Source organism: Mustela putorius, unplaced genomic scaffold (assembly GCF_011764305.1).
Source record: "Mustela putorius furo isolate JIRA1106 unplaced genomic scaffold, ASM1176430v1.1 tig00003845_pilon_pilon_pilon, whole genome shotgun sequence".
Taxonomy (NCBI): domain Eukaryota; kingdom Metazoa; phylum Chordata; class Mammalia; order Carnivora; family Mustelidae; genus Mustela; species Mustela putorius.
In genome coordinates, this window is record NW_025421998.1 from 50,063,477 (window position 1) to 50,085,826 (window position 22,350).

The window sequence follows — 22,350 nt, forward strand, 5'->3', positions numbered from 1 at the left end:
GAGTCCAGCCTGTTTATTCACTCAATTTTAAACCTTTTTAATGGTCAAATAGTTTACTATTTTAAAGCTGTCCACTTGCTTTAATTCAAATTTATCTCTCTCCTTCCAAATATTTAAAGTGCTGTAGTATCAAAATTAAACCTAAGAAACAGAAAGTCAATTTTAGATTACCATCGATAGAGAGGACACTTAATGGTCTGTAAAACCACAAAATTTCAAAACATGTTTAAAAAGCCATACCCTAAGAACCTCTCTCAGGAATGCCATAAAGTCACTTAGCTTCACCACCAAATGGCTAGCTACTTAGTGACCAGAGCTGAAAACTTCCCCATGATAAAACCTATTTTATTCCTCTTCCAAAAGCTCATGTTCCCTCTTTCCATTATTACTCAACTAACACAGCCTGGTTGATTCCACCTGAAGCAAACATCCTCTCATACCCTTTTTCTTTTCCCTTTAGGAGATTTCCACAGTAACACTAGAAATGAGACTAAATGTAGGTAAGCATGAGCACATCTAACAAGACTAGATTAATACATAAAACATCCCATGTCATCTGCGAAAAGCTATATATATGTTGGCAATTACCACATGAAAAGATCAAAAGCAAATACATTTTCCAGTGGCCTTATGACATACAACCAATTCCTTTAACCTTTTTTTTTTTCAAGATTTTAGTTATTTGTCATAGAGAGAGAGAGCAAGTGAGCACACACACAAGCAGCGGGAGAGCAGAAGTAAGCAGGTTCCCCACTGAGCAAGGAGCCCAAGGTGGAACTCCATCCGAAGACCCTGGGATCCTGAGCTGAGCCGAAGGCAGCCGCTAACCCAACTGAACCACTCAGGCGCCCAGTATAGCACTTTTAATTATAAACATACAGTAGACTAGTTAAGAAAACAATTTTTTATCAATGTCTATGGAAAAGTGGTCAACAAACTTTGAAACAACCCATCCAAACACCAGAGTCTCTATATTAGAGTTCTAGGAGAGAAATAGAACCAATAAGAAGGATTTTTTTAAGATTTATTATGAAGTACTGGTTCACACGATTATGGGAGCTGAGAAGTCCCACATCTGCCATCCAAAAGCTGGAGACCCAGTAAAATTAGTGGTAATTCAGTCCAAAGGCCTAAGAATCAGAAACCAAAGATTTAAATCCCAATTCAAGGAAATGAGATGGGACATTCCAGCTCTAGCAGGGGAAGGGAGGGCGAATTCCTCCTTCATCCACCTATAGTTCTATTCCAGGCCCTCAAGGGATTAGAGAGTGCCTACCCATAACAGGTAGAGCAATCTACTTTAGATAGTGCACTGATTCAAATGTTAATCTCAGCCTGATCCAGAGACACTCTAACAGACACACCTAGAAGTAACTGTTTAATCTGGGCACCCCATGACCAGTTACGCTGACAAATAAAATTATCATCACATGATTAAACAACTCTGTACTATAATGCAAACTCAATCACCTTTAAGAGCAAATCACCTATCAAAAACTATAAAATCCGGAAAGAAAAAACCTACTGACTTCCTTTGTGCAAATATCTTCAGAAAGTATTTGAAACACAAAATTTTATTCCTTCAACAACTATTAATCTGGGACTTCTAAAAGCGCTACAGAGTGCAACTTTTCCCACCTATATCTTATTTGTTAATCACAAAAGCTACAATTAGCGTTAGTATATAAAAACCAATAAATCTGGGTGGCAGTGACTGAATACAAATATAAACCATTTTTATCTAACACCTCACATCTGCTCACAACCCAAACTACTAAGCTTAAACAGTTACAATGTTTTTAAAAAGCAGAAGACCAATGTCAACTGGCTAGTAATTGGTTGTTAGCAAAAAACAACCTCCAGAGTATACCACAGCTTAGGTTTAAATTCAACATATTATCCTGTATCTTCTATACCTTTAGTATTCTGTAATAATAAATGCTCAGACCCATAACCCTAAAAGCTTTTAAAAAAAGTTTAAAAATGTAGTTAATGACAATTCTTTGTTAAATACCTCTTTATATCCTAATGTATTTCATTACATTCTAATCCTATGAAAATTCAGATTAACTGAAACAAATCCTCAAGTAAACACCCCATACCCTAATTCTGATATATGTAAATTTATGCTTCTTTTTTAAAAGAGAGGAGTAGAGGGCAAATAGGTATTAAACAAATAATTTTCAAGTACACTATGACAAATAGGAGTAACATTAAGAGTAAGAAGTCCTGGGGCGCCTGGGTGGTTCAGTGGGTTAAGCCTCTGCCTTCCACTCAGGTCATGATCTCAGGGTCCTGGGATCGAGCCCTGCATCGAGCATTGGGCTCTCTGCTCTGCAGGGAGCCTGCCCCCCCCACAACCATCCCACCTGCCTCTCTGCCTACTTGTGATCTCTGTCAAATAAATAAATTAAATCTTAAAAAAAAAAAAAAATAGCAGAAGTCCTAACAGGGGCAAAGACAGTAGAAGGGGAAAAAGATTAACTAGACATTTAAAACAGACAAACCAGTCATACTTATTTGGAAAATGCAAAAGACACACAAATATCGCTAGCAAGTCTTCTAAATATGTCATTTGTACTGATAATGAATATAATACAAATTGAAGCCAAAAAGTTTAAATCGAAAACTATGTTAACCTCCCTTTAGGGAAACAAACCAAAAAAAAAAAAAAAAGGCAAGGGGCACCTGGGTGGCTCTGCCTTTGGCTCAGGTCATGATCTCAGGGTCCTGGGATCTAGCCCTGCATCAGGCTCTCTGCTCAGTGGGGAACCTGCTTCCCCCTCTCTGCCTGCCTCTCTGCCGACTTGTGATCAAAATAACTGGTCAAATAACTAAATAAAATCTTAAAAAAAAAAATGCAAGAGGACATACTGGGGCTGTACTTTCAATTCACGCTAATCTACCATCACAGGTTTCAAAGTTCAACATACATATCAATTTGCTCAACTAGGTAATTTTTTCCATTAACTTGAGATGGCCCTTAATTGGCCACTGGCATCGGTTCTGAAAGGTTTCAAAGATCTATTTTGACAAAATGCAAAACTGAAGTTTCATATGAATATTTATCACTACTGTTACTATTATGTATCTATATACCTGGCATCCTCATCCTGGTTAAAAAAAAAAAGTAAACCTCAAAATACTTTACTGATGATTATCAGCTACAAAAGAAAATTAATGATGCATTCATTCCATATTGAGTCACAAAAACAGCACACAATCTGGAATAAAAGGACATAGGTGTGACTCTTGGTTCCACCTGTTACATAATTTTAAGCCAACTACTTTAACTCTCAGTCTTCTCATCTGGCTATTGAAGACTGTATCTCCCATCTCAATGCTGAGATATCAAAAAACCAAGCAGACAGTACCACTCACCACTTTCTGGAGCATAAAGTCTGCTCGTTGAACAATAGATTCTTTTGCACATAGTTCATCATTATGTATTTTAAAGTTTAACATGAATTAAATCACTTCCTCTAATATCTCCTGATCTATGTTGGAACAAAGAGAAGCAGTCAAACAGAGTCCCACACTACTAATTTTTTAGTAACCAATACTGAGTAAAATTTTATATCTAATGTATTTCCAAACAGACTATTTCTGAGTCTTAAAAACTAAAGGCTAAAGGTAAAACAAAAAGTCTTTCTCACGTAATATTTCTGTTTATCTACTGACAGTATTTGGGCAAAAGTAGTGTATTATAAAATCTATTAAGAGAGGTGAAAATTACTCACTGAAAGCTATACAGTCAGAAATACTAGGTCAGGAGATGGGATTCAAGTTTCACATTTGCCACTAATAAATGCTGGCCTTAGACATTTGGACAGAGACCCTTGAAGTCTCTGGGCTTCAGTTTTCTCATCTATAAAATAACTACTAAAAACCAAAGATAAAATCCAAGTCCCATTTAATCTGGGCCTTCCTTCGGGAAGGCAATCCACTGTAGTAGTTAACAGAATGGACTCGGCAAGGACTGACTGCCAAGGTGGGAAACCTGGCTCAGCCACTACAAGCTGTGCACCAATCAACACACACAAAGCACTAAAGTACATCTTACTACCATCAATGACGTACTGTTTAAAATATTTCACTGAAACACAAAACCACTTTACAATACAGAGGCTTAAAAGGTAGTCCTGCCAAATCAAGACACTAGCATTTTAGTAGCAGACACTGAGCTCATGTGATAACATCAGAACCCTTTAAACCATGCTAACCTAAGCCAAGTTTCATCAGAAGATCATGTCATAAAATATCAGACATTAAAGACTCCACTGAAACTTATTGTAAGGCTAATTATTCTCACCAAAATATCATACTGAAGGTAATAATAGAACTTCTGCTACTTAGGACTTCTTTTTTAACCAAATACTGCTAATGACAACAGAAACTTACGACACATCATAATTTCCAAAAATTAAATAAACTCCAGGAATGAAAAATATGTGGGATTTAGAAATATTAAGTGAACTACAAACTACAAGAAATAAGGATTTCATGAATTAATACCAACCAGTATTTACCAGATCAATCATATTCCAAAGCTCTGTGTGCAGATCAAGAGCAAATACCAAAATGTGAACTTCCTCAGAGGTTCAACAAATTGGAAAGGCAAGTAAATCCTTTTTTATCACTTTTTAACACAACAAAAGCCACTCATCTACAAACGTTTTTATTTTCTTTTGGCCCAGGTAGGAATACTCCCTGTTGCCCATTAAAACTGTTTCCTATCCTTAACTCGGCCCACAAAGATAACCCAAACTAGTCCCTGACAGCTGACATCTGAACCTTCAAAGGACTTCAAGCGAGTAGCTTCTAAGATATTTCCTCAAATCCACAAGCTGCAGAATTTCTCTTCAGTGACGCCTACACGAGCATATACCAGTACACATAACTGTGTTAACTTGGGTCAAGTATCTAATGAGACCAATTTAGTTCTTCCCCTTAAAGTACTGCTGGTAAAGGCAAACTCTACTTCTTCAAAAAGTCTGCTTTTTTTTTTTTTGCAATGGACATGAAGCACTAGAAAAGGGAAACTGATTGGCTAGTCATAGCTGCCCTACTTCCATTTCAGGTCCAAGTTTAAAACAAAACAAAACAAAACTGTTCCACAAAGGGTACCAAGGGAGCCTTACGCAAATCAAGAGTGTATGTAGGTGCTAAACTGAACTTCCCGATTCGTACGACTTAAAAAGGTGACAGGGTGTGAGGGGGGAGGGAGGACGGTGATATAACTGGGCTATTCAAGTGTCGCTTGAGAAAGAAGGTCCACTTCACTAAGTAGGCAAAGTAGGGGGTGGGTAACAACCGGTCTGGCCGAGTGACAAACCCAGGATGCTGACCGAGCTTGGAAGTGGAGGGCCCTGGAGGCCAGGGACCGGGGAAGGGAGCTCTCGGGGAAACCGTAGGGGAACTGGAACTAGCAGCAACGCAGAGACCAACGCTGCCACAGAGCAGCGTGTAAGGGGACACCACGAAGGAAGCGATGAGTTAGGTAGCGACAGCAGGAGGGTGACCAGTGCCACGGGCGACAGGCAAGTGGCAACTGCGAAAGAGGAGGCACAGCAGCTGGAGGTGGTGGGACTCTGTTGAGTCAGCACAGCTCCTATTCAGGGGGCACTTGTAGGATCCCCGCTCCTCCTCCGGCCCAGGGGCCTTCTACAGAGGGTCAAGCCCGCGGGCGGGAGAAATGATGTTCTCGGAAGAGCTGGCGCCGGCCCCTTCCCCATTTCACAGGTAAACACTGGCCGCCGTCGCCGCTTACCTCTGTTAACATTATTACACCCCGGGGAAGCGAGCTCCTCCCTAGCCTCGCCGCATGGCAACAGCCGTAGCAGCAACGAAAACTGCCCGAGCCGCCGCCAACGGCCGGAACAGCTCCTTCAGTCTTCTCCCGGGCGGCGGCTTTACTCGGCTTCGCTGGCTTCCCCCCGGCCCGGCTGCTCGCGACGGACGCGCCGCCATCTTGGAAGAGCGACGTCCGCGTCTCTCTGCGACGTGCGCTCCCATTGGTGGGCGCAGGAGCCGCCGGCCACTCGTGACCGTCTCCATGGCGCCGGCGCGTGGGGAAGTGAAGGCGGAAGCCGCGGGGCCCACTCCGACACGGCGGTGAGGCCTCCAAAGCTGGGTTCCCAAACCCACCTGGGACTGCCGCGAGTGGAGAGCGGCCCCAGCGCAGGGCCAGTACGGGAGGCGGCGCGCCAGCGGAGCTCGCTCGTCCTCCACCGCACGCCGGGGTAGGCCGCCTCTGGGGTGGAGCGAGACCGGCAGAGACCGAGCCTTCGACTGATGGCGCTGCGCACCTCGCGCCTCTCGGGGACAAGGCGGCCGATGTCCTGTGGAAAAACTTCCCTCTCGCATTTCCTTTGCCCACCGGCGACCGAAGAGCAGGGTCGGCCCCTTCCGCGAATGGGGTTAAATATGATCTGAAACTGCTCCCCACGCAGCCCCTGTCTTCCGGAACTTTGACAGAAACTTTTCCTTTGTCCTGACCCGTCGTCAGCGAACCCTCTTCTGGGGTGCGCGGCAGGTTGTAGAATTGATACAGGCATATCAGCTTTACCCACGATCCTAGCCGTGCGGACTGTCGCAGATTAGGTGATTGGCCACCACCTGCATGACAATGAGGGCTTAGTTTCGCTGCTTCTAAGAGACCTGGAAAAAACGGGGGGGGGGGGCGGGGGAGCCGCTTTTGCTTTTTAACTGCCATCTCTACAGCTCTCCTGGCTTCTTGATATATTATGGGTCTGTATCAGGGTGTGCAGATGTGAGCAGCCGTCCCTATAAGTAGTGCCAACTTAAAATGGAACTGAACTCTGGCGCTCGGTGCATAGGAGCCCCTGAGACTGACCCCATTCTGAATCTACCAGTAGATGGGTTGCAACGTGTGGAATTGGAGGCAGCCACTTCCACCTGAATTTGAGTGAAAGTAGTTTACCTGAACCTGCTGTCAAAGTGTGTTATTCTGTTGTGTATTCGAAACTAGTTTACAAGAAAATTTGAAGATTTTCAGATTTGAAATGCAGAACCCTTCCATCTCTTTTTTACGGGGGTACAATTTGGGGAAACTAACGCCAATGGTTCATTCCCCTTTCCAGAATCTCGTTCCCCACACCTCTACTCCTTTCCTTAACAATGTTACTATTTTATAAAATGAAATTTACTTAACACATTCCTGTCATATTCTCGAAATATTAAGTGAAGGCATTACAGACTTGTGTTACTACTATTCTGTTGTGTCCTCACCAAGAAAACAAAATTGTTCATTTAGATAGTAAAACACTCATTTTACTGAATTCAGCTAATGGAGGCAAAGCAGTTTTGTTGTTTTGATCTCCATCTGATACATAATTTCCATATTATTGGCTGGGCAGAATTCTGACCTCTGCAACACAATAAAATGTGTTACTGGTATTGACAGATTAAGCCATGAATAGGAAATACTATTGGAAAATATTATCTGGACTAAGATGTGAAGGGAAACTAAGATACTAGAGACAAGGAAGCTGGAAAAAGATACTGATCCAACCTGTAAGTAAGAAAACAGAGGAGACTTATTAATATTTAAGATACCAGCTGGTGAATTAAAATTGTAATTTAGGCATTTAGCCTTGGGTATTTAACTTTTTGCACATATTTTCCCATTCCAGGAGCTATACATTTTCACCTGTTTTCACCTGTTCTAAAGGTGGTAAAATAAGTGTAGACATAACGTGAGATTTGTTGGTACAACAAACCTGTAATGTGACCTGAACGTGCTTTTAACATTTAAGAGTTTATCTGTAGACCTAGGAGCAAGCCAAAATCATTAGCTCCTAGTTTTCTTAGCCAGATTCCTTTCTGTGACCTAAAAACCTTATGCTAGCTAGCATCTCAAGTCGCTCCTCACATCCACCTCTCTGACCTCATTTCTACTAAGCACTTTGTTCCAGTTTTCCTGCTCCTATAACAGCAAGGCATGTTCTTGTCTTGGGGTCTTTGCACTGACCGTACTCCATCTAGAAAGATCTTTCCACCAAATACTTACATGGTTAGATCCCTCACCACTGTCCCGTTTTTGCTCAAATGTCACCTTTTTTAAAGAAACCTACTATGACCGTCCCATTTAAAATGTTGCCTATCCCCATCCCCCCTCCCTTGCTTCAGTTTTCTTAATAACTCTTAAGCCTTCTAACGTAATTACTGTTTTCTTTCTTACTGTCTGTCTTCTCTCCATTAGAACATAAGCTCCACACGGTCAGGGATTTTTTTTTTGTTCTGTTTTTTGTTCTGTTGTGATGTTTCCTCAGCACCAAGAATACTAAGAATATTGCATAGAACATAGTAGACACTCAATAAGTATTTCTTAAGTGAATGGGTAAATCGTTTTCTGAAAGACCTCAAAAGGAAAAACCTTAATTAAAATTAATTTAAAACAAAATCTTTGGTGTTAGAAGGTTAATTTTTAAAAAATCAGCCATTGCATGTTCTTACCTTGCAGTTATGGGGAGAATTACTTTTATTGTCACTAGACTGCTAGAGAAAAGTTTATGACAAAAATGTGATCTACACCTTTATTTTTAATGGGGTGAGGGATAAGGATAAAAAATGTTAAAAACAAATGTTACATTTATCTTGGGCATGAGTTAAAATTAACATGCTGGCAAGAGAAGCAACAAACTGAATATGGTATGCCATTTCAGTGAGTTATGGAAATTGAGGAATTATATAGCTGAGAAACAATGTTAAAAATAAGCACCTAATTTGGTACAGATTACAGTTGCATTCCATGTGGTCTTGAAAATACCCTATCAGTTGTTACAAAGGAAACCTGGAACCAGCTGATCTGAAATGCCGGCTGCTTTGGCTATCAATCAGAAATTCAAAACAAAACAATCCGTCTTAAGAAACACATGATAAGGATATTTACGTGGCTGTTCTTGCAAAAGGTCTGATTCCCCAACAGCAGTGTCCAATCTGTCCAATTAACACAGGAAGGGATGACGAAAAGAGGTCAGAGGCAAAAATCAAGTGCATGACCCTTTTAAATAGGCCAATGCCAATGACCTCTCAACCCCCAAGCAGCAATTTGGAATACCTAGTTTGCCTACTTTTTCGTTTTAAAAACAGATTTAAAAAAAACTCTCCTACATATTCAGATTGTTACAAATTAGCTACAATTCCTTTTGAGAAACTAGGAACATACAGCATCAACCTTCCAAGCAAGCACATCTATCACACAGTTGTTATATTTTAAACTTGGTTTTTTAAGCCATTTCATTAACTCCAGTTTCTTCATAATACCATTATTATCAATGTCAACTACCACTGCTACTGAACATTAAAGAGTACTATGCATTCATTAACAACGCCCAATCTCAAAGCCAGCGAATCAGTATTGAAGTAATGCATTGCTAACAGAGGAGACACATTGTAAGAACAGACAACAGCAGGATATCCTGATTCTTCATTACAGCTTTGGTAGGGTCAGAGTAAGCAGAAATTGCAGGGCATTTAAGAGTGATCTGAAGTCTAGCTTCAAATAGCCCAGCTTGTGCTTTCTTCTCTTGCATAGTATTTTTTGAGAAAATACTTAGGCAACTCAAGCCTAAAAAACTGAAACAGAGATAACATGAAACTTTGCTAACAATAGATGCAGCCATAGCAGAATAATAATGTTCACATTTCAGAAGTATGAGGAGATCACTGGCAACCTCAGTCAATATTTATTGAAACATATTTTTTTCATCACAAAAATTAAACCTATGGCACTTTTCAAACACTTAATTCTCAGTTATGAATACAGGCCAGGTGCTATGGGAGGTTATTTTGCAGATACTATGCTTAACAATTGAAGAAGGCTATCATAGTAGATCCTATTACCTTTTGAGGCCATGACAAACTTAATGAGTGGCCCCAAGTCACCAGTAAAAAGTATATCTGTCAACATCATTTATCACTGTTGATGTTGACTTCAGTCAACCTGGCTGAGACAGTGTTTCTCAGTTTCTCTGCTACAAAGTTACTATTTTTCCCCTTTTCATACTACTACACTCCTTGGAAGGAAGTCACTGTTAGCAGCCCACACAGAAGGAGCCCAGAATTAAGCTCCTTCTCGTTGAGGGGGGAATATCTACTTAAATTATTTGGAATTATTTTACATGGGAAATGTGTCTCTTCTCCATTTTTTATCAATTCAATCATTTATTTATATGAGTTTGGACTCAATAGATATTTATTTTGTCCTCCAGGTTAAATCCAACACTTTTGTATTTTGTGGAAATTGTCCCAGCTTTGAGAATTCTTAGTTGCCCTATGTCCTCTTAATATACTCATATCAATGTGGGATAGTTTTTTGTTTTTTGAGGACTTCCTTTCTACATGATACTCAAGATACTATAAAATGCTCCAGGGTCATTATACCCCAGTTCTAGAATAAGCCATTTCTCTAAGGAATTTCCATTTCTTTATTGAAGATTAGAAAACAAGATCTAGGCACCAGGTGTGTTCTTTGCTACTTAGGGTGTCCTTTCTTTTCATCCCTTGCAACTGATAAAGCAAGGAAATATGTGTGTGTACATTAATCCATATATACACCCATCTATACATATTTCTGTATGTAACCGTCTGTATTTAAGCTAAACACGAGTTCATACTGATGTCGCCTGACTCTAACCCATTAACAGTGAATCATTCTAGCCGCGTCCCTTTGCTTATCTGTAAATTCCCACTCCAACAGTGGGAAACCTAGTTCCTACGCTTGCCAGCCATTTATTTAATGATTTAATCTCAGTATACATGCATAGCATTATCAGAATTGTTAACCCTTGGGCAACAACCTGATCAACTAGAATACAGTGTCTAGACACAATTCCTCTCGCCTTTAATCTTACTAATTTCAGTTATTTCCAAAGTTGCTTAGTTCAGCTACCTTTCCCCCTATTGCCTTCAGTGATGTAGTTTCACACATTTGTAATACCTTTAGATTCTCTTATAGCTCGCTACTCTCTTTTTGAAATTCCCCCAACCTCCCAAATGATTTGATTTTTTTCTCATTTGGATATAATAAGTTTCACTCTTTGTGCTTTTTGTCAACTACTTAAACATCATATCATATAGAATAGCTTCACAGGCCTAAAACATAAAAGAAAAATACATGATGAAATTTCTTTTACATTCTTATCTATAGACCCAAACAACTGATGATTTTACAGAAGAAACTTCACTTGGATATAGAGATACCAAAAAAGATACACACATATATATTTCATATACTAAATATATAATTCTCTGTAATACCTAATATTAAGTTTCTGCCATATGCCAGCCTCTATTCTAAGTGCTTCACAACAATGGTATAAAGTTAAATAACAAAATGTTATTATTCACATTTTATATATGATGGAACTGAGGCCCAGAGAATAACATTTTTTTAGCTCAAGTTTATACAACTAGTAGTAAAGTTGATATTTAATGAAAAAATTAAATACATACACATATGTATGTATGTGTATATATATGTATACCCTATATAGTTATGTAATTTAGAATTCTATGTGTGCATAAACTGTATCTTCAAGTATATTAAAATTAGTTAACTTTTAAAAATTAAACATTTTAAATAATCATGTCCCCAGTTTCTTATGTGAATCATAAGAACTGTAATTAGCCTTGACCTCCTGTTTTTGCCATCAGCCAAAGGAGGAAATGAGAAAAGGAATCAGTGCTCATGGACAGAACCTAATATGTCCCCATATTTAAGGCTTACCTCAGCTAGTTCCATTTTTACAAGTAAGGGTGAAATCAGAGACTGCTATTATGTTGTGCTCTACTTTACTGACCTAACAAGTAAGGTGAAAAAAATAAGATTATCCTAAAAATTATTATTGTTTTAAAATGGCAGTATATTGTGTTTATTGGCACAAAGTTAATTTGACCTGCCTTCACTCTTGCATATATGGTGATCTTTCTGCTTTAAATGAAGATTTCAAATTCATGGGGCACCTGGGTGGCTTGGTTGGCTAAATGTCTGCTTTTGGCTCAGGTCATGATCCCTGGGATTGAGCTCAGCATCAGGGGAATCTGATTCTCCCATCTCTCTACCCTTCCCCCTGCTTGTGCTCTCTCTCTCAAATAAAATCTTTTTTAAAAGTTTCAGGGCACCTGGGTGGCTCAGTCAGTTAAGCATCTGCCTTCGGCTCAGGTCATGATCCCAGACTCCTGGTATCAGACTCACATCAGGCTCACTGCTTGGGAGGGAGTCTGTTTCTCTCTCTGCCCCTCACCTCACTCATGCTCTCTCTCTAGCTCTCTCTCTTTCAAATAAATAATAAAATTTTTAAAAATATTTTTAAAATTTTCAAATTTAAGCCTGTTAGTAAATGTGCACACAATTAAGTTGAAAAGATATTAGACATATACCCCTTCATATTGGCTGTGGAAGAAAATGATTAACAGCCTGAGAATATTTACACTATGGTCCTGTCTTTACTATAAAATAGGATTAAACTTTGGAAATGAAAATCTATCATTTGTCAAGTTTAGTGTCTTCTTCTGTAAACTTCGGTTAAACATATAACTAGATTAATACTAATCTAGTATGTACCCTGTGTACACAGTGTACTGTGTACACAGTGTTATTTGAAATGTTGGGCAATGTCTTGTGGTTCAAGATCAAATGCTTTTTAGGGGTTTTTTTTTTAAGATTTTATTTATTTATTTATTTATTTATTTATTTGACAGGGAGAGATCACAAGTAGGCAGAGAGGCAGGCAGAGAGAGAGGAGGAAGCAGGCTCCCTGCTGAGCAGAGAGCCCGATGCGGGACTCGATCCCAGAACCCTGAGATCATGACCTGAGCCGAAGGCAGCGGCTTAACCCACTGAGCCACCCAGGCACCCCACTTTTTAGGGTTTTTTCAAAGTTAAAACTTATGATACCAAATAAGGTGCAGTTCATTTTCCTATCACTTTCCTTCAACAAACTTATTCATCATCATCTTTTCCAAAAACCTTGCTTCAGAGCAGAGGCATACTCTGCTGTGAGCTGTTATGTGAATGGTAATGATCTTGAATTACCACCTTTCTGCTTAAAATGAGAGACCTCCTACCTTATAACAGCCATGCGTGTAAATATCCACAAACAGAGAGATCAGCAAACATGTCAAGAAAAGTTCTGCTCTATAAAAAACAAAGTGAGTAGACAAATAAAAGGAATGTGAAATCATGCTATTTATTCTTGAAATCTGTAGGATATTCACCTAATTTGGTTGGATAAGATTTATCCTGTTCACTAAATCAGCAAAATGCAGAGGGCTTCACATTTGATTTTTAAAAATAGATGTCCTTTTGGGGTTTTCCTGTTGCTGGGGAAGTGTTCTTTCTGTTGCTAACAGAGCTAAATGTTCTGCTTTGAATGGGAAATGTTTGTTTTTATTGGGAGGAGTAGCAGAAGGATGAATGAAGGAATCCCTTTTTTTTTTTTTTTTTTTTTTTTTTTTTTTTTTTTGTTAACTGTGTTTCTCTAAGTGAATTATCTGCCTTCTGGGTAAAGGCATATGACTGGTTATTTACCAGAGAATCCTTTAATAGAATCATGAAATTTGTCTGTTTGTTTACCCATTATTTTATTCACTAAAGCTTAAATGGTCTATTAAAATATCAACGGTTCCAGGGTTATAGAATTTGTATCGAGACATTTATTACCACTGAACTTTCAGTGGTTGGAAGGTACAAAGAAGACATTTATCATTTTCACATTTTTTTGCCTAGTGTAATTTAGCTTCAGAAAAAGAGGTAAGGGAAGAAATAACTAAGATGGGGTTTTCCTGTCAAGTCTTAGGGTCACATAATTAAAATACAAGCCATCTTGCTCTTCAGTTCTATATATTATTGTTTGTACGGTGGAGGAGATACCACAGGCAAGCGAATACGTACAAAATGTTACTTTAGTAACATTTAGTTACTTTAGTAATAGAGAGATAGAGATATACTGTGCTTAAAACTGGCTTAAAACTGCATGAAAAGGGGCGCCTGGGTGGCTCAGTGGGTTAAAGCCTCTGCCTTCGGCTCAGGTCATGATCCCAGAGTCCTGGGATCGAGCCCAACATCAGACTCTCTGCTTGGCAGGGAACCTGCTTCCACCTCTCTCTCTGCCTACCTCTGCCTACTTGTGATCTCTCTCTGTCAAATAAATAAATAAAATATTTTTTTTAAAAAACTGCATGAAAAAAAATTGACCATTCTGGCTGTCCTCAGCATAAGAATTACAGCATCATTTTTAATGTAATTTTGTTACCCCAAAATTAAATTCTATACTATCACTATCTTAATTGTGTTGTACTACTCAGTGAAAGACTGTTGATTCCCTAAGCAAGAGTTTTTACTTTGTTTCAAGCTGGGTCTGATTAATTCATCAAATGTGTTCTTCATGGTTCTGCCAGAATTTTTGGTTACACTGAAACTCTATGATGTGAAAATATAATTGAGTTTCTTTCTTCCAACTTTTATTTTTGTCTTTAGAAGCAAGTTGTTAATCTATGAACCATCAGCTTTTGGGAAGAAGGGAATATTTCATAACATCTCTCTAAATCTTCTATGGCAGATGATGATGTGTTGACCTAATCATTTCATTTTCCTCTAGGCATTAGGAAAGATTACAAATCCTGCCTATCTAGGTGGGGTCATGTAACTAGCTCAGGTCAATGGAATGTAGCAATCCTATTCACTCTCTACTCTCCAAGGTGAACTTTGGATGCTACTGGTGGAGATAACAGACTCTTGAGATGGAAAGAACCATACAGGACAACCCATCTACTAGATTCAAAAAGAAAAACCTTAGGACTTTCATGAGTAACAAGTTCTTTTATTGTGGGTTGTTGTTACCACACCTGGGAATATATGTCCCAAATAAAACACTTTTTAACTCTACTTACTGAGAGTAGAAATTGTCTAACCTGAGAAATCCTCACCTTCTCTTCTGCCCCCCAGCTTCCAGGACCAAGGGACTATTTTAAGGGATAGGGCTTAAGTTGATCCTCAACAGTTACACTGGGCTTTAAGGAGAACTGCTTCATCAAATCATGACCTGGGTATTATAATTAAACAGCTGCATCTCTCTCTCTCTCTCTCTCTCTCTCTCTCTCTCACACACACACACACACACACAAACATACACACACACATCTCTGGGAGAGGTGGACAGGCTGAAGACCGAAAATGCTGGTCCATCTGGTCTACTTAGAAAACAAACCAGGGAAGTTGATGAAAGTGAATAAGAGACAAACATGAGTTAGAATGAAGGACAGGTTGCTCCTAAAATACTGAGAGCCTTCGCAGAGAGTTCTGGTAGCCATTATCCAAGGATGAGGAAAATTGGGAACTAAAGAGGTGGTACAGTCAGCTGTTTGGCTCAGGCATTGCGTCAAAGAATGACTTTGGTGAATTGGACTATGGAGCAAGTTTTGCCTGGGGATCTCTTTAGGCACTCCTTACCCTGACAGGAGTCTCCCACACTGAAAGTTCACTGAGAAACAGGGAAACGAATGTTACTACACACCTCCTCTGTGCCAGGTGCCTTATGTACCTTGTAACCTTCGAACTTCATGGTAAGTATTGTTAGTCCCATATTTAAAATGAGGAAATTGAGGCTCAAAAGTTGATTGAATTTGCCTCAGAGTTCTCTGTTAATACATAGCATATCAATTTGAATCTAGACTTTTCTAATTTGAAATTTATTCTTTTTTCTACTATACCACCCACAAACTCAGCTGTAGATCTAGGAGTTAATATATGCTTTGAATGTCAAAAAGAAAACGAAACAAAACAAAACAAAAAAAACCTGCCTGTTTTTCTCAAGCAACTTCTAATTTGTTTTTTGTTTTTTGTTTTGCTGTGCCCAGATTCCAAGATCCCCCAAAGACGACCACCAGAGTCCAGAGTCAAAGCCAAACAGCAAGGGTCGTTTATTATGAGTTCGAACCGGGACCTCCGCGCACTCGTTGCCGGTGACACTAAGAGGTCCTGAGCTCAGGATCACAGCACTTTTTATACTCTATTCTGGGGAGGGAGGGACTTAGCATACATCACAGTATCTCGTAACAAATTACTACATACCGCGGGAAAATCAAACAACAACTCTATAATATGACTGTTGCGCTACAGAGCGGGAAAAAGCTGAGAATAGGTTATTAGTTAGATCAAAAGGCTGTCATTCTTTAAACTGCTTAGTTGGCCCTGCTAGGGTACATGCCCCCTCAGGATTGGCCGGGGTCTCCCTGTCAAGACGCGGGGAGCCAGATGGTTATTATCTCCCATACCCAAAGTTGGTTAGGGGGTCTGGGGGCAGTCACTTTGTCACGTCCAATTCTGGGTGGGGGTTTCTCTGGCACCAGATGGCTGTTATCTTTTGGCCCAGAGCCGGGTGGGGGTCTGGGAGTGGCCACTCTGCTAGGTTCAATTCTGGGCTGGGGTTGTGTGGTTACAGAGGGCCTCCAGAAAGTTTCCTGGTAATTTTCCATCTCCTCCTGGGTTAGCAAGTGAAGGTACAGAAGCAGAAATAGCGGTTATGGTTGTAATTTGGGCATCTCGGTTTTTTAATATAAGATTTTATTTATTTTTCTGACAGAGAGATAGAGAGCACAAGTAGGCAGAACAGCAGGCAGAGGGAGAGGGAGAAGCAGGCTCCCCATTGAGTAAGGAGCATGATGCTTGACTTGACCCCAGGACCCTGGGATCATGACCTGAGCCGAAGGCAGACACTTAACCGCCTGAGCCACCCAGGCACCCTTGTTTTCTGGCTTTGTTTGTTTGTTTGTTTGTTTGTAGTCTAGATCTCATGAGAATCTCTTGAAATAAACTGGAATTAATATAACAATAACTTGTTTTTCCAGTTTGCATACTCCCCCCCCCCGCTCATATAAGAAGAGACAAGGGTATGAACCCTATAGAGTTTTATCCAATTTCTTCTGTTAACTTGGAAAATCTAACCATAGTTCTAGTCTAATGTAAACACACTTTACCTCTCCTGATAGTAAAAGTGAGTTTCACATTTTTATTGAATTTTTCTCATTGATTGACATGCATTATACATTCAGCTAATCTCTCCAAGCCCACTTGAGGCCTCTTTATCGTTGACAACTTATGATTGTTATGTCTGTCTCATACCTATTGGCCTCTGACTCCCACCATGCTTATGCTGTAACCTGAGAGTATCCAGTCCATTTCTTTCACTCTGCCTCCCTTTCCAAGTGCAGTGCCAGACTTAAGGTGTGTCCGTTCTGTTCTCCTTCATAACTCACCGTCAGAGACCTGTGCTTTTCTGTTCTCCTAGACCAGTTGTATCCCCAATGTATCTGACATTGGTAAGTCTACCATTAATCAACAACTCTTCTCTCTCCTCAGGCTGATCCCTAGTCCCTAAAGTAGCCCTGTGTCCACGGTCGCAGGCTTCCTCTGAGCCTTACTCCAACTGAAAGGGAAGACCTGTGATCGGTAACAGGTAATTCCCAGTAAGAACCAAACACAAGGGATAAACCGTGCATTACCTTCAGCAGCAGGCCGCCTTTGCTGCAGCATGTGGGCATTTACGAGAACGTATGTCCAGAGTTGATTTGCCAGGTCCCATTTTTGACGGTGCAGATGCCAAACATAAGTTCATTTTTCTTTTCTTTTCTTTCTTTTTATTTTTTTAAAGATTTTATTTATTTATTTGACTGACAGAGATCATAAGTAGGCAAAGAAGCAGGCAGAGAGAGATTGAGAAGCAGGCTCCCTACTTAGCAGAGAGCCCAATGTGGAACTCCATCCCAGGACCCAGGGATCATGACCTTAGCCGAAGGCAGAGGCTTTAACCCACGGAGCCACCCAGGAGCACCAAAAGTTCATTTTCAGTCATTTCTGATATTTCTGCTAAGCTCCAGATTATCTTTCCCTTATTTATTAGGGAAAATTACTTTTCTTTTGAACCAATTCCTTGGAAATATGATCGGAACACTGCATCTCATCTAATCATATGCTTTGCTTTGCTTATTTTAAGAATGACACTACAATGTTTGCTAACTAAAACCAGTAGGTTTTTACAATAACAAGGTTTAACAGCAACACGTTTTACTCAACATCAAAGACAAAATAATTACTAAATGACACAATTACTATCTAGTTTTCAATATAACTTATTCAGCAATTGCTCTCATTTATCCATTTCATTTATTGATTTAAAGTACATGAGAGCTTTGAGTTGCCAGAGAGCTGCTAAGCAGATGCTTTTCCATCCAAAGCCAAATATGTATAAATAAAATATCAAAAGTGTTTCTCACTGTTATTTTCCTTCATTCCTACATTTGGCCAAATTACATTCTCTGAAAGATAGCAGTAGATCTGAGATAAACAGTGTATTCCTAGTGTTAATTGTTCCACTTGGTCAACTATAGTTTTTTAGCTGATTATTAGATTATAAAAGATTCTGATCAAGTTTATAATGTGATGAAATAAATGGAAGTGAGATTTTAATCACACACATCAATGAAGGAACAGAAAAGCCTTGTGGAGATCGCTTTGGCTTCCTTTTCTAACTAAAATCTAAAGATTATAGAAATCACACTTTTTTAAAGTGTGATAAAATAAGCACTCAATCAATGACCCTAATAAAAGAGAAAATGAATTTAAAAGTTGGAAGTGGTGAATAATCTAAAACTTGTCAAACTATAAAGGAAAGCCATTCAAATTTGAGATTGTCTAATATAGAATATTCACCCTGCTCTATTTATTGAGTATATTGTTTTAGAGAAATCATAGTGATGCCAAAGCAGACCTTAATTTCACACATTAGCTTTCTATTTTACAGTAACTTCAAGTTAGTATTTCTTACCTATCCTTTTCTTCATGAAAGTCTTGCAAACCATCAGTAATGGTATGCTGGAGCTAATTCAAATGGAATCATGCATGAGCGACAGTGGTTAAAATTCTTGGAATTTTACTAGCCAATTTTTAGATAGAATCATTTTTAAAAATTCAAGTGTGTAAACTTATAATTGGATAAATTATGTATAACACAAAGCTCATAAATACTCAAAAATCTCTACTTCCTAATTATTTTACTACTCCTTACTATTATCTATGTTTTCAAAGTCATTTATGTTTATTTTGCGGCAAAACTATTATGGAATAGTGTGCTACTTCACATCTCTCAACTCTTTGTTCATTGACATCCCAAAGATAGCTTAAAACCAGCTGTGGAGGGAATATTTATACCAAGGAAATTGAAAAATACTACAAAATCAAGACCTGGGTTACTGTTTTGCTCATTTTCTAGAGTTAAGGAAGCAATCAAAAACATGTTAATAATTCATATTAAACTTAAAAGGTGTGATGACCAACTGTTACATTGTAGTTACTTTTTTAAATTTTTTAAAAAAGATTTTATTTATTTATTTGACCGAGAGAGAGAGAACACAAGTAGTCAGAGAGGCAGGTAGAGAGAAAGGGGGAAACAGGTTTCCTGCTGAGCAGAGAGCCCAATGCAGGGCTCAATCCCAGGATCCTGAGATCATGACCTAAGCTGAAGGTAGAGGCATATCCCACTGAGCCACCCAGGCGCCCCATCCAACTGTTACATTGTGAATCAATCTCTCTCTCTCTGTCTCTCTCTCTCTCTCTCTCACACACACACCACAAAATTGAGAAACTACTCTTCTGTCATTCCAAAACTATATCCAATTCAGTAAAGAAGTTGCTCACACTATTGACAAATGAATGAAATTCTGGCATCTTACTTGTTAAAGAAAAAGAAAATATCAACCAGTGTTCATTCACCAAACACTTGTCTGTCAATTGCAATCACAGTTTAGTGAGGATATAAGAATTCAACAACAACAACAAAAAATTTAGAAGAGAATTAATTGGCTATATGCAAGTAATAACAATATTAAACTTTGCATCATTTTTAGTAAATTGTGTGCCATTCATTTTTGTATCAGTAGAGTACATGATAAATTTATATGCATCTATAAATATATGCATACGTTTTCCCCCCAAGAACCAGTTTACCAGCTTGCCACTGTCCCGCAGTGACGCTCTCTGACCCCCTTCACACAGTCTCAGTTTTCCCACTGGTTGTCAGCTTATTCCCCTTCTCCTCCAGATTCTTGATGCTGGGACCCAGGGATGTTGGTTATAGTATTTAAGGTGATCCATCCTCTTTTACTTACAGACTCTGCCTCCCTTGCCACAGAGGTAAACATGGAACTTGCTCTTGATTAATTTGAGCAATGGTGATTTGGAATTGGCAAGTGATATAATCAGGTATAGGGTCCCTTTCTGACTTTGATACTGTGGATGCCCATGATTGGTGTTTTTCCTGGGGTTGCTAAGCAGGATCTGCTGGCAGGTATGTTCTCTACCACATAATAAAGCGTCTCTGCAGAGCAGGAGAAAATGACATTAAGAGGTGCCTGGGGGCTCAGTCGGTTATGCATCTGCCTTCAGCTAAGGTCGCGATCGACCCCTGCATCGGGCTCCCTGCTCAACGAGAGGTCACCTTCTCCCTCTCCTTCTGCCTGCTGCTCCCCCTGCTTGTGCTCTCTCTCTGTGTCAAAGAAATAAATAAAATCTTTAAAAAAAAAAAAAGAAAGAAAATGACATTAATATGTCAGGAGAAGTAGAGACAAGCAGAAACGAGCAGCAGACAGAATATACTCTCGTGATGCTGAGTTTCCAGATCCTGTTCTTCCTAGATACATTACTTCCTATTGCCATTTCTTCATTTCTGTGAATTATTCAGTATCTTCCTAGATACATGAACCAATACATTTATCTTTCCTTTAATATAAACTGGTTTTCTCTTCATTTGTAATATTAGAGCCCTGATGAATACAAATCCCTGTGCAGTAAATGGGCAGGCTGCAAACTGCCTGAAATTGTATGCAAGATATCATGTTTATGTTTAAGTGCCTTTTGCATTTTGCCACCTCGCCTCCCCACCCCAAAGAGGGTTTATAGCTTGTCTCAGTATCAAAAAAAGACCTGTAAGCCCACAAAAGCTGACTTAAGTTAATGTGAATCAAAATAAAGTGAGCACATAGCTCACTTGTCAGGATTTGCTCAGAATATATCATACCAAGGTGGCTACATTCGCCTGAGTATGGAATAGAATCTGTCTTTGCCTGATGTTTTTAACCTAGATTTTAAGGCTTTCTAAGAGCTTTAACCAAAGACACTTATTTTTCATTTAATTCCTCCCTTGTTACTTTATTCACATACCAGCCTATTTGTATATGTGTGATACCGTTAGCATACTTCTCCAGGGAGTAAAATGCAAGACGCTTGTTATTCATTTGATGTGTGAAACACCAAGGAAGATGAACATCTAATAAGAAGCCAGTATCTATGTTCTATACAAACCTTTAAACATGACTTTTATCTACTTTTAGAAATAACTTTCTAGGAAGTAATATTGTGCATGAAATTCAAATTTGATAGATGTATCTCAGATGTTTTAAGGTTACTTTCAAAAGAATTCTGGGTTAAGAAACCGGTGAAATTAAGCTACAGGGCAGAAAGAATCTTTCATGGGACAAATTAAAACTGGACTCAATATAAATTAGAAAATAGGAAAATATAAGAAATCCATCTTGTTCTCTTGTGATGCTAGCTATCAAGTGGAAAATAATTGTGTTTGATAAAATGCAAAATAAAGTGTTTCCAATACTATACATTCAATACCTTTTCTTCAGAAAAAGCTAAAGCAATTTCATAGGATGATTTTTGTCTAAAAAAGTAATTTATTGCTTGGATAAGCATGACACAGAAGGCTGTGCAGGCCCCACTCACCTAACTGAAGCAATATTCTGTCAGCCTTTGTAAGAGTTTTGGTTGATTGTACCTATTGCACTCAAAGAAATTATTTAAATCTCATTTAAAATATAGTGGATGCAATAAAGTAATATAGTCAAGATTTCTTTGAAAATAAATTTGGTTTGAAAATTAAAATGTGGTACACTGAAGCTTCTAAAAACTGAAAACGTTTTATCATCAGAGTCAGTAGACAACAATATAAATATCCTGTCAAGGCTGAAGTGAATCATGTTTAAGACTTATATTGAAAACAACTAGACCAAGATATCAGGTTTAATTGGTAAGTCTATTAATGAGAGCTCAGGAGTTAAAACTATCAAATTAACTGGCCCACTTCCAGAAACAACCTTACTACATTTAAACTTTACTTTCAGATGAAATTTAATGTTCCTTCTTTAAATCATATTAACCGTTAAGTAACTTAAGGGTTAAGTTACCCGTTGAGAATGGTTAATCGATATACAGAAATAAATTCTATCCTCGGTTCTAAGGCTAGAGTATATTATATCTATTTAATG

At 38.9% G+C, this 22,350-nt stretch overlaps 1 protein-coding gene across 6 annotated transcripts in view; it reads right to left on the reverse strand.

Moving 5' to 3' along the window:
• Nucleotides 1-5,897, reverse strand: part of SNX13 (sorting nexin 13) — a 126,855-nt gene extending 120,958 nt beyond the window's left edge. For all 6 annotated transcript variants that reach the window (XR_006601338.1, XM_004743388.3, XM_004743387.3 and 3 more), the window contains exon 1: nucleotides 5,771-5,897. Coding sequence is in view for 5 of the 6 variants with exons in the window: in XM_004743388.3 (XP_004743445.1) it covers nucleotides 5,771-5,782 (12 nt within the window). In the remaining variant the exon portion in view is untranslated. The remainder of the gene's footprint in view (nucleotides 1-5,770) is intronic.
• Between the last annotated feature and the right edge of the window lie 16,453 nt (nucleotides 5,898-22,350).